This window comes from Petaurus breviceps, unplaced genomic scaffold (genome assembly GCF_028583685.1).
Source record: "Petaurus breviceps papuanus isolate PSGF00001 unplaced genomic scaffold, PetGlider_PUasm1.0 38, whole genome shotgun sequence".
Lineage (NCBI taxonomy): Eukaryota > Metazoa > Chordata > Mammalia > Diprotodontia > Petauridae > Petaurus > Petaurus breviceps.
The window spans coordinates 41181842-41195432 of record NW_027186304.1 but is presented as its reverse complement, the minus strand read 5'-3'; the positions used below and the strand labels follow the sequence as shown (position 1 = coordinate 41195432).

Here is a 13591-nt window from a genome sequence, read left to right as displayed (position 1 = left end):
TCCTCAAAACTCACCCTTCCTCCTAACTTCTTTCTATCTAGGCCGCCACCATCCTTTCCAGTCCCCCAGGTTCACAACCTGGGAGTTACCTTCAACTCTTCAGTCAATCACTCTATCTACTCAGTTGTTAAATCTTATCAATTCTATCTCCTCAATATCTTATATCTGCCCCTTTCCCTCTATTTATGATATAGCCAAACTAGTTTAGGCCTCTTCATCTTTCACCTGGACTACTGCAATCGTGTCCCAATTGCTTTCCCTGCTTACAGTATCTCCCGTCTCCAATTTACCTACAGTAAAGCTGCCAAAGTGAGAGTTATACAAGCACTGGTTTGACCATGTCACTCTCCTGCTCAAGAAACTTCAGTAGCTTCCCAATGCTTTGGTAAATGAAATACAAACTATCACTGCAAGCTGAAGCCTGATTGTAAAGGGCTTTCAATGTCACTCTTTCAGCCTCATTCCCATCAAATACTCTATACTTCTCAGTCAAACTGTGCCCCTTATGAATCCAATATTCCAACTGCCTCCAAACCACCATTATCCATAGCTTCTCCTCTCTTCCTTAACAAATACTTAAAATGGATTGTATAAGTTGAACTTTTTTTCCTCTGTAAATAAAACAATTTATGGGTTTTCACTAAAGCACATCCATTATTTAGAGATTCATATCTGTATGACGTTATATTTTGTTCCTGTAAATTTAGTTAAGCAATAACTGGAGTGCTGATTGATAAAAATGATAAAGAAAGTGGAGAAATTCAGGTAGGTGGAGCCAAGATGGCGGAGTAGAAGCACGACCCTCCCGCAGCTCCGGTTTCCACCCTCCCCAATCCATGTAAAAAGGGGACTCTAAACAAACTTTGGAGCTGCAGAACCCACAAAATGACACAGAGAAGCTAACCTCCAGCTGAGGACAGCCCGGCAGGCATCGGCCAGCACAGCACTCTGGGAGCCAAGCCCAGCCCCATGCCATGGCTTGAGCCTCAGGGTGGGCCTGACCAGCAGCCTGCCAGAGGGACTCCAGATCAGCAGCAGCTGTGGCCCTTTCGAGATTTATCAATACATAGATGCGAAGGACAAGGTGAGAGGCCAGTGCAGTCTGGACTTTGGGACCCAGGAAGTGGGAGTGCATTGCATGGCTTCTACCCCTGGGGCGAGAAACCACTGGACGTCGGCACAGCCAGCTAGCACCACGGCTTCAGCTCCTGGCCTGCAGAGTGTAGGGGGACCAAGCACCAGTCTGAGGGGTAACCGCTCTTGCTTTAACCTGCTTGGATCTGGATTGCAGTCTAGGGTGGAGGTCCTGGGGTGTGTGTACAGCTTGCCAGAGCGTGTGGAGACCTCAGAGAGGGCACCCATCTAATACCTCCGGCAACTGAGAAAACCCCAGCGTTTGGGAAGAAAACTCCCCTGTCTAGTGGCAGAGACCTACTGTGGCAAAAAACCCAAAAGTCAAATAATTGAGTGGCAAAATGAGTAGGCAAAAGAAGCAAAGCAGATAGAAGATTCCAATGTTACACTCATATTTTGGGGATAAGAAGGAGCAAGGCATGGAACAGGAGGAAAACAGTGAAGTCAGAACTCCTGCACCAAAAGCTTCAAAGGAAAATACAAGTTGGTTACAGGCCATAGAGGACCTTAAGAAGCAGATAAGAGAAGTGGAGGAAAAATTGGGAAGAGAAATGAGAACGATGCAAGAAAATTATGAAATGAGAGTCAACAGCCTGACTGAAGAAAATAATACCTTAAAAAACAGACTGACTCAAATGGCAAAGGAGGCTCAAAAAGGCAAGGAGGAGAAGAATGCCTTAAAAAGTCGAATTTGCCAGATGGAAAAAGAATCTCAAAAGCTCACTGAGGAGAATCATTGCTTCAGAATTAGATTGGAGCAAATGGAAGCTAATGACTTTATGAGAAATCAAGATGCTGTTAAACAGATCCAAACAAATGAAAGAATAGAAGGCAATGTGAAATATCTCATGGGAAAAACCACTGACCTGGAAAATAGATCCAGGAGAGATAACTTAAAAATTATTGGACTACCTGAAAGCCATGACCAAAGTAAGAACCTAGAAAGCATCCTCCAGGAAGTTCTCAAAGAAAACTGCCCTGATGTTTTAGTACCAGAGGGCAAAATAGAGGTTGAAAGAATCCACCGATCACCTCCTGAAAAAGATCCCAAAAAGAAAGCTCCTAGGAATATTATAGCCAGATTCCGGAATTCCCAGATTAAGGAGAGAATATTACAAGCAGCCAGGAAGAAACAATTTGAATATTGTGGAAACACAATCAGAATAACCCAGGATCTGGAAGCTTCTACACTGAGGGATCGAAGGGCTTGGAATGTGATATTCGGAGGTCAAGGGAGCTGGGACTAAAACCAAGAGTCACCTACCCAGCAAAACTGAGTATCATGTTTCAGGGGAAAATTTGGTCATTCAGTGGAATAGAGGACTTTCAAGCATTCTTGCTGAAAAAACCAGAGTTGAACAGAAAATTTGACATTCAGATACAAGAAGCAAGAGAAGCATGAGAAGGTAAACAGGGAAAAGAAATCATAAGGAACTTATCAAAGTTAAACTATTAACATTTCTACATGGAAAAAAAAATAATTGTATTTTATGAAACTTTCCTCAGTAGTTGAAGGGATTAGAAATATACATATATATATATATATATATATATATATGTCTATATGTGAGGGTATATGGGCATATGAATACATATGTGAATGTGTGTATATATGTTTACAGGTATACATAGATAGAGGGCACAGGACCAATTTAACAGGAAGGGATGATACTTAAAAGGTGAAATTAAGAGGTGAGAGGAATATAATGAGAGGAGATGAGGAGAGACAGATTGGGGCAAACTATCTCATACAGAAGAGGCAAGGGAAAATGGTTACAATGGAGGGGAAAGAATAGGAAGGCAAAAGGGAATGGGGTCAACCTTATTCCCATTGAATCTGGCTTGAGGAGGGAGTGAAATACACACTAAATAGGGGATCTCACCCTCCAGGAGAATAGGGGGGGAAGGGGATGAGAGAGGGGATGATGGAAGGGAGGGGAAGCTGAGGGGGAGGGAAGTTGGAAGCACCCACTTTTGAAAAGGGACAGGATCAAAGTAGAGAATAGAACAAGTGGGAGGTGGGATAGGAGGGAGGGAAATATAGTCAGTCTTTTACAATATATCTACTACGTTACTGTTTTGCATTAGCCACACATGTACAACCTATACTGAACTGCTTATCTTCCCAGTGGGGGTGGGTGGCAGGGGGGGAAGGGAATGAATCTGGAATTGAAAGTTTTAAAATCAAATATTCAAATATATATATATATATGTGTGTGTGTATGTATATATATATATACTATTATTAATACCATCTTACATGTAATTAAGAAATAAGATATACAGGCACTGAGGCACAGAGATCCAATGGAAAAGTCGAAACGGATATGGGAGAAATATGGGAGAGAGCAGATCGGAGGTGGGGATATCCTGTGGGACTGCTGTTTTGGGGGGATGGGTGGGGGGAAAACGGGGAGAAAATTTGTAACTCAAAATCTGGCGGAAACGAATGATGTAAATCAGCAGTTAATAAAGCATTTTAAATCACTAAAAAAAAAAAAAGTGGAGAAGTTGATTCAAATGATCTGGCATCCCCTGGCAAAATAAATGGTATTTTGAATTGGTCTTCATTGCCCATGGGGAAAAAAATCAAGGCCCTCCACCACCTCTCTATTTCTTTCTCTTTTTCTATGTTCTCTAAGGAAATGGCAAGGAGTCCCTTCCCTCCTGACCAAAGCTTCTACTTTTACTCCAATCTTGTCTAGGAGACTGTCCATCAATAATTCCCTCTCATATTCAATCTGTTCCTGTTTAGTGGCTCCTTAACCCTACACTTTCTCTCAAGTCTACCTTATTTTCTTCTCCCTTTAACTGCAAAAAAAAAAAAAATCAACCAATGGCTTTTACTTCCTTCCTTCACATCCATTTATCAACCCTTATTTATTAATCCTTATTCTCCTTGACCTAATTATAGATTCTGAGAACTCTTAACTTGGACAGTGTCCTCCCTTCTCTTCCAAGACACTATTCTCTTCGGGTTCTTCTATCTGTCAGATAGTACTTTCTCATTCCCTTTGTTGGATCACCATCTCCTATCCCTCTGGTTGGATGTTCCCTGGTGCTCTGTCCTGGGCCTCTTTTCTCTTTCTGTTTATACTCTCTCTCCCTTGTTGATCTTATCAGCAACCATGGGTTAAATCATGTCTACATACATGACTCCTAAATCCATACATGTAGCCCTGAACACTTTCATGAACTCTAGTCTCAACATTACCAAATGCCTTCTAGACACTGCAAACTGATTCTCTCAACAAAATATCAAATTTAAAATGTCCAAAACAAAACTCATTGTTCACTCTCCTAAACCAGCTCCTCCAGCAAATTTCCTAATACAGTTAAAAAGAAGAGGTGCATCAATTGACATAAAAAATTTTACTTTGAAATAAAATGTAATCCTGTTATCAGTTTCCTTTGCCATAGATTTATTTAAAAGTGCACTGTGTCCACTGATACTGCTTGGTCCTTCAAGGTACACTTAATTCTGGTCCTTCTAGTGTTAATGGCAGCACCATATTTCTAATCACTCAGGTTCACAACTTCAGTCATCCTTGTATTCTCACCTTTCTCCCACTCTCCCATAGCCACCTGTTGCCAAATCTTGTGATTTCTATCTCCACATCTCTAGGATCCAGTCACTCCCCTGTTTCAATTCCAACCATTTCATCACCTAGACTAATCACCCTCCCAACTGAATTCCTTACTTCCAGTGATCTCCTTTCCCCAATCCATCCTTCATACAGCTGCCAATATAATCTTCCTCAAGCACCAATGTACCTATGTCATTCCCTTTTCCCTTGCTCAAAGATATTCAGTGATTCCCTATTGTCACAAAGATAAAAATTAATACTAAATCTGTCATTTAAAGCCCTTAACTACAAACTATTTTTTTCAGATTTCATTTCACTCCTCTTCATATATGCTACATCCCTGTCAAACTATTAATCAAACTCTATAGACCCAGAATAACAGACCCACAAAAACTCAGGATTAGACAGAACCCTCCCTCAGACCATGCAATCTAGCCCACTCCTTAACAAGAATCCAGCTATAACAGTCAGTTCATACCCCTTGTTGGATAGCTCTAATAATGAGGAAGTTTTTCCTTATCTCAAACTAAAAGTGCCTCTTTATAACTTCCACTCATTGTTCTTACTTTTGCCTTGTGGAGCCAAGCAGGACAAATCTAATTAATCCCTTCTCTCTGACAAACCTTAAGATACTTGAAGACAGCTACCATATCCCCCTTTAAGCCTTCTCTTCTCCAAGCTAAACACCTCAAGTTCATGGCATAGAGCCTCACAGGGCATAATCTCCAGGTCCTACAACATCTTGGTCACCTACTTGAGAGCAGGAGCTGTCTTTTACCTTTCTTTGCATCCCCAGGGGGTAGCACAGTATCTAGCACACTGTACATAGGAGCTTAATAAATGTTTGTAGACTGAATGACTGACTCTGGATACTTTCCAGTTGTATCAATGTTGTTCCTAAAATGATGGCTAGAACTGAACACAATGCTCTTGACATGGATTTATGAAGACTTCCCTAGTCCTGGACATTACCTCTTACTCAAACATCACATAAGCTTTTTTCAGAGTGCCATATTACACTGCTGACTCACTCATACTGAGACTGCTGGGCCACTGGAATCCCTGAATCCTGGACCCGTTCCCTCCCTCTCCCCCCATTTTATACTTGAAGTTGATGTATGGAACTCAAGTGTAAGAATTTTCAACTTTGTCCTAATTAAATTTCATGTTATTAGGCAGCTAGACTGTGTTAATGGAGAGATCAATGTCTTGAGAGTCGGGAAGAATTCAGTTCAAGTCTTGGCCTAGACATTTCACCAGGCATGTGACCCTAAGAAAGTAATTTAACATCTCTGAGCCTCAGTTTCCTCCTCAGTAAAAACAGAGATAATAGCACCTACTTCACTGGGTTGTTTGTTATAATTGAGACTGTGTATGTACAGCATTTTGCAAACCTTAAGGCACTATAGAAATCCTAGCTATAATTATCATTATCAAATTCTCTCTCCACTCTATTCCAGTCCACCTTTGGCATAAGCTAACTAACCCCCATGCCCAGAATGTACTTTCTCAACTCCTCTTAGAACCCTTTGCTTCCTTCATGGCTCATTCAGCTCAAGTGCCAATTCCTATGTAAAGCCCTTCTTGATCCCCACAGCATTAGTGCTGGGCTCAAATTACCTGTGCACATCTAACAGCCTCCCTTTGAAACATAAGCTACACGAGGCACAAGAACTGCTTCGTTTTTTGCCTTAGCATCCCCAGTACTAGCAGAGAACCTGGCACAGAGTAGAACTAAATATCTATTCAATGAAATTAAAGTTTAGGGGAGAAAACAGGGTAGATAGACAACCATAAAAATAAGTCTGATACAGTCATGATTCTTTTTTTTAATGGGAAGGAATAGTCCCATGGATATCAGAACCAATATACAATGCCAATCATGTTTAACAAGGGATACTGCATCAATCTGAATCAACTGCTCATCTTCCTTTATCATCATTGTTGTACAGAACTCTTCAATTACTCCAATTATCATTTTACTAAGTTGACAGGTAAAAGTTATTCATTTGTGGTTCATTTAAATTCCACAAAAATTATTTCAGCCAAAGAAAAAAAAGTAAAATTTACTCAACTAATATTAAATAGTTGTTACAGGCATATTCTTATTAACAAAATTCATCAATCTGGTGCTGGGGAAACAGGGATGGATAGGAATTTCATCAAAACCAGAAACTTCCTATACTGATTCAATACAGAACTTCTCTGCAATTTAGTCCTATCAGAGTTCTCAAGAGAACAAAGTGAGGTTAAGCCAATTTGTTTTCAGAAGGTCACAAAATACAAGTCAGAGGCAGAACTTGAACCCAGGTTTTTCAGGCTTCCAAGACAATAATCAATCCACTAGCTACGATATCTCCAGAGGCAAAAAAAAAAACTAGACTCTCATTCTACCAAATTCTCATTCTACTAGATTCTCATTCATAGAACTCTCATTCCACCAAATAGTTTTCAATTCTACCTCTGGGCAAGTCACTTAACTGTGGAGTCCAGGTTACTGCATCTGAAAAATAGGAATGGGGTGACTAGATAATGCAGTGAGCAGAGCAGCGGTCTTGGAGTCAGGAGGACCTGAGTTCAAATCCAGTCTCAGACACTTAACACTTACTAGCCGAGAGACCTTGGGCAAGTCATTTAACCCCAACTGCCCTGCCCCCCCAAAGCAAAAAAAAAGAGGAAAAATAGGAATACCAGTATTATCTTCCTAAGAGTGGCAGAGAGAATCAGACTAGATAATGACTAGAAAGCTCACCATAAGCCCTAAAGGTTTACAAACCTTTAAGGCAAAGGCTAAAGCAGGCAGTGAATTAAGACATCTGAACCATCCTATCCAGAATTCCACCTCCAGTTTTTCCCAACCAGTAAATAGCTAGCAGCGGTTTCCTACCTAACCAGTAGGGATAAGAACATCTATGAGGTCATGCCTGCCCCAGTCTTGAAATCCTATGAAAGGTAAGAAGATTTCACATAAATACAAAGTGGCATTTTCAAATGCAGGTAAAAATTGATTCTGAAAGTATGATGAATAAGACAAAAAGGCATGCCTTAACCACATCTGGAGTGTTTTCAAACTACTTTTTTAAAATTCTAGACCTTTGGTTCTATTTATCAACTAGGTCATTTATGCTTTGTGTGACAGAAACATAGCTACCATAAATTAGCTGTCAAAACACAGCCTACGTGCAGAAAGCAACACTGTAAAGGACAAGAACTTGGAAAACAATCTGAAACAATATCTTGGAAAATCCACCCTTCTCTCCCACCCATTACAGATAAGAACCTTTTAGAATGCCCTTTTCTGAGGCACACTAGTGAAAGGACCCGATCACTTCTCCAAAGGAATCTGAAAAGGCTTATATATACCAAGTACTACACCCATCTCCCAGAAATCGCTAAGGCCTAGCTGCCAAAACTGCTCCAGCTTCCACTGAGTCACTTGGGTGAAAATATCTTCTTCCAGAATGATGGCAAGAAAAAAAAAAACTGAGCAATGACTCAAAAATAAAAGAAAAAACGCTCTTTCAAATGTGTAATGCTACTCAAGTTATGCCATCTTGTTTCCAGTGAGATGACTGCAAACTCAGACTGAGTCAGGTCCTTTAGGAGTGGACCCGGGTAGGTTTCTGACACACACTTTAAATATGTAAAAGGAAGAGCGGAGGCAGGAAGGGCCCCATCTATATAACCTTTCCTAGGTCATCTCAGATGCGACCAACGCAATTATAGCCGGGGGGAGGGGGGTTAAAAAAAAGTTTAAAACTTACCAGGCGAGAGCTGGAAATTGGCAGGCAACTGGATCGTAGTTGTGTTGGGGGCTTTCGCGGCCACAATTTGGGGAGCGGGCAGCCTGGGACCACAGTCGGTCTTGGGAACGGTATTGACAGTGGCCAGTTTGGTCACCAGGGCCCCCAGGGGGGCCGTCTTCACCAGCGGCTGGGACGCTGCGGTCACCAGGCTGAGACTTATGGGGGCCTTCGTGTTCAGGGGCCCCGGGGTGCTCCTCAGCGGTGAAGGGAGCGCGCTGCTGGCGCCCGGGGGGAGGTGGCTCCGGACACTCCCGTTGGTCAAAAGTGCGGGGGCCATGGTCACCGTCCCGGGGACGCAGAGGCAAGCCGGAGAGGAAGCGGAGGCGGCGGCACCTTGTTCAGAGAGGCCGGTGGGCATCCCCCCGACCGAGGCAGCTGCAGCTGCTGCGGCAGCCAAGGGGCTGCTGCTCATGGGGGAGAGGACGGCAGAGGCTTCGCGAAGGGTTCCCGGCTCCAGAACTGGGCGAGCTCCACAGCATAGCGAGCCAGAGTTCCCGGGTCCGCTGCAGAGAAGTCAGGGGCCGGCGTGACGAAGGAGCCCCAGCCCGGGGGCCGCTCAGCGCCGCGGCGGACACGCCGGCAGGAAGCCCATGCTCCCGCCGCCCTCGCCCCGGCGCTCCCACGTGGGGCTGCTCCCAGCCTGCCGCCGGCCGGCCCGGCGCCTCAGCAAGCTCCCGAGCCCGCCCCGCCGCACCAGCTCATGCTGCGGCACTCGCTCCCCGGCTCTCCCTGGGCCCAAACTTGGGCACTGGCCGCGGGGGTCCCGCCGCCCGGTCACAGCCGCCCCCACCGCTGACTGACACACGCACGCACACAAAAGGAAAGATACACAAGGGGGCGGGGGTGGAGGGAGGAGAAAAGCCAAGGTGAAAATCTAAGAAGAAAAAGAAAAAGACCGAGAAACCCCCGACTTAAACGCAAACCTCCTATTTAACAGCCGAGCGGCAGCAGCTCGCGACTGCGCCGGCCATGTTTATATAGCCACGCGAAGGACGCGCGCACGCGCTCTAGGCACCACCCCCACCTCCTCCTGGGTTTCCCTGAAAATCGGGATCGGTGATTGGCCCTGAAGAACAATCGGGATTGTGACGTCACAGGGGACGATTCGAAAGGGCGTTCTCCAATCTAAAATTGGGGGGGAGGGGGTAGTAGGGGGGAGGGGTCGAGTTGCCGGGCACCCACGAGGGAAACGGGTGAGGAGACCTGTCCTGCGTGCATCCCTTCAAGAAGGGAAAGGCCGAGGACATATCTGTCTCATGTGTTATTTGAGAAGTAGGACTAGACTTGTCCCAACCTTGGGTCCCCATCCAAACCAGACTTTCACCACTTTATCTCGTGGGTTTTCTTCCAGCCTGAAAAGTCTCTGACCTTTGCAATGCAGTTGAAAAAAGAAAAAAGAAATGTATTAGCATTTTTTTTCTGGAACACGGAAACTCAATTAGCTATTTGATCATCCACGCGTTGGATTTAAGTTAAACCATACATCTATGTCCTTAATCATGTGTACTGCTGCTAAACTAAACCTCTCCCTTTACTCCATCCTATTAGTTGCAGAGTAGATTTTTTTTTAACGGAAATGAAGGACTTGTCATTCATCTTCATTAATTTTCATCATGTTCATTGGGACCCATCTCAATCTGTTTAGAAGTTTAGAGACACCATGATTCTTGCATTCAAAAGTATGCATTCTCCCTCTCACTTTGTAATAACAACATGCATCTATTTAACACTATTAAGATTTTTCAAAGCACTTTTCTGTGATGTAGCGCTTGTATCTCCTTTTGGCACTTGAAAAAAACAAGTTCAGAGAGTTTGACATAGTCAAGTCATTTATTAAGTGTTTATGCGACAGGGCTGGCTATCTTTGTTCTCTTACCTAGAAGCCAATGGAAATGTCTTTTCTCTAAAAGATCAATCAATCAATAAACATTAATTATCTACTAAATGCCAGGCACTCCTTCAAGACCTAGAGCTACAAAGAAAAACAAAAAACACTCAGTTGTCCAGGAGCTCACAATTTAATGAGGTAAACAATATGCAAACAACTACGTACAAAAAAAAGATACATACAACTTACATTGGAACCAATCTCATAGGGAAAGCAGTTGCAGAAAGCTACCTTATAGAAGGCTGGATTTTAGCCAAAAGGCAGAAAGAGGTGGGGAGAGGATTCTAGGCATGAAGAACAGATAGTGAAACAGGTGGAGTAGAAAGGAATGACAAGACCACCAATGTCATCCTATCCTCCCGTACAGGAAAGGAAGTAAGACTTAGAAAGATGAAAAGGGCCCTTGGCCATGTTCCATCTTCATTTTCCTGAATTTGATGTGGGTCAAATGTGACCCATTCTTTCCACTACACAGTGTTGCTACACTTGTATTTATATAACCTTTAAGCTTTTGTTGTTATTGTTGCTGTTCAGTCTTAATCAGACTTTTTCATGATCCCACTATGGGTTTTCTTGGGAAATATACTGGAGTGCTTTGTCATTTCCTTCTCTAGTTCATTTTAGGGATGATGAAACTGAGGCAAACAGGGTTAAGTAACTTGTCCAGGGTCTCAAATCTGTCCTATACCAGCTATGTGAACCTGTGTAAACTTCATTTTAGAGGTGAGGAAACTGAGGCAGAAGGTGGTGTTGACTTACTTGTCCAAGGTCTTACACAGATCATATACAACTGGGCTAGTTTTATGAACATTTATTAAATAAGAACTTTCATCTCAATCAACAGTAACTAAGTGACAACAATGCATAGAATCTTAAATGAGCTAGAGAGGGAAATGGCAAACTGCTCCAGTATCTCTGCCAAGAAAACCCCAAATATGGTCCAAAAAGTGGGCTTCAACTGAAACAACTGAGCAACAAAAACAATAACTCATAGTAAGAATGAAAGACAAGGTCCTGCTTTATTCCTCTACATGTCTCTGCCTCCTGTTTATCTTTGGCTCCAGCTACTACTTGGTCCTTGAACTTCTCTGTTTTGATCCAGAAAGTCGATGTTGTGAAGAAACTCCTCTTTCTCCAGGAATCTTGGTCCAGGTACTTAAAATTTTCCAGGAATTCTTCCTTTTCCCTTGGTCCAAGAATTTTTGTACATTTTTAGCAAAGCTAGAAAAAGAATGAAGTGAGAAAAAGATATGGCTTGCAATTAATCTTATCTCACCAGCTTAAAGAATATATTGATGCTTTTTAAAAAAAAAAAGGAAATTGATGCAGAAAACACTTGGACATAGATTAAAATAATTTCATACAAAATTCAAACTCACGTAAATAATTTGCCTTAATGAGGAGACCAAAAGTGCCCAAATAGCAACTCGATAAACAAACACTTGAATTATTTGCTGAGAGAAAAGATATGGTAGTCAAAGACAAACTGGTTTAGAATGTATGCTTATTTGTAAAATCTCAAAGAGATAAATGATAGAAGATTATAAGCAATTCTACATAATTAAATGATGAGAATTAGTGAAGGGAAAAAAAGCAATTTAAAGAAAGCCTGGTAAAAAAAAAAATTCAACTAACCAAAGTCATTCTAAGGGCATTTAATGATAAAATAGAAAGAAAACAACAAATAGATTGAAAAAGGGAAAAGATTTGCAAAGATTTTTTTGTAGCAAATTCTTTTTCCTGTCAAGGACAGTAGCACTGCCACATTTGGTACTTTAACATTAAAGTACTAAATATGCTTATAGAAGAAGTAAAAATTGTCACTGAAGAAAATAAGGATGGGGAATGCAGTTAGATTAGGCCAGGGGTGGGGAACCTGGGGTAGGCCACACATGGCCCTCTCAAGTGCAGCCCTTTGATTGAATCCAAATTTAACAGAACAAATCTCCTTAATAAAAGGATTTGTTCTGTAAAACTTGGACTCAGTCAAAAGGCTGAGCCCAAGGACCTAGAAGGCCATATGTGGCCTCAAGGCCCCAGGTTCCTCACCCTTGGATTAGACAAAAAATATCTTATAGGAGCTCTGTATTGGAGGAAAACACAATTTGAGGGTAATAAAGGATCAATTCTCAAAGTATTTGGAGGGAAGGATACCAAAATCAGGGAGGGAAAAATCTCAGACCTAATATTACCAAAATAAGACCAAGAACCAAGAAGATCAACCCATATGCCTATTTTCCTATCTGTATGCCTTTTAATGAGAATAATTTACACACAGATTGAGGGCATGCTTGATGAGAGCATGCATGTGTAAATCCTAGGATTAATTGAGATGTTGTTGTTCAGTCATTTTTCAGTCATATCCAACTCTGTGACCCCATTTGAGGTTTTCTTGAAAAAGATGCTGGAATAGTTTCCCATTTCTTTCTCCAGCTCATTTTACAGATGAGGAGCTGAGGGATACAGGGTTAAGTGACTTGCCCAGGGTCACACAGCTAGTAAGTGTCTGAGGCCAGATTTGATCTCAGGAAGATGAGTCTTCCTGCCTCTAAACCAGGCACTCTATCCATGGCCACCTAGCTTCCACTACTATAAGTTATATATTAGGTCCAAGGAAAGTCAAGAAAGTGGTTGATTAATAAGCAGTCTCACCAACTTTACCCTTTCAAGGGAACATTAAACCTAGAGTAATACTATGAGTCTAGAGACCTCTTCTGATACCCAAGGGGAAATGGGCTCAGTGGAGGGAGAGGTGTGACTATCAATTCCCAAATGTTTTCCCCCCTAGGGATGCCTCAGATACCAAGAAGCATTATAAATCTAGAGACCTATACAGGTCCCTGAGAGAAAGCAGAGTTCACTTTTGTTTGTCCTTATTTCTCAAAGAGGACCAAAGACATCAGGAGGATGATGTCTTGACTTATAAATGAACTGGATTTAAGTGAGGCATGGCTGTGCAGTCATCAGCCTCACTCCTCCAAAATTCAGTGTCAAGATGACAGTCAGTGGCACCATTCATTAGAGAGGAAAAAGAGTTACCTTAATCAAAAATAGCTGAGTCCTTTGTGTTTCTTGTTTTCTGCTGAGGGAAATAGTCTGCCCTTTATTTATTGTGTTGTTAGCCTAAGTATTTGTATGGGATTTGGGGCCCCCTTTTCCATAGAGATCTAGATATA

At 42.3% G+C, this 13591-nt stretch overlaps 1 protein-coding gene and 1 long non-coding RNA gene across 2 annotated transcripts in view; both read right to left on the bottom strand.

Annotated features, from left to right (window-relative positions):
- TAF4B (TATA-box binding protein associated factor 4b) overlaps positions 1–9161 on the bottom strand; it is a 190722-nt gene extending 181561 nt beyond the window's left edge. The window contains exon 1 of the mRNA XM_069099834.1: positions 8486–9161. Within this exon, the coding sequence (XP_068955935.1) occupies positions 8486–8939 (454 nt within the window). The 5' untranslated portion in view covers positions 8940–9161. The remainder of the gene's footprint in view (positions 1–8485) is intronic.
- Positions 1–9530, bottom strand: part of LOC138170473 (uncharacterized) — a 191091-nt gene extending 181561 nt beyond the window's left edge. The window contains exon 1 of the long non-coding RNA XR_011170632.1: positions 9337–9530. This is a non-coding gene — a long non-coding RNA (uncharacterized lncRNA). The remainder of the gene's footprint in view (positions 1–9336) is intronic.
- Between the last annotated feature and the right edge of the window lie 4061 nt (positions 9531–13591).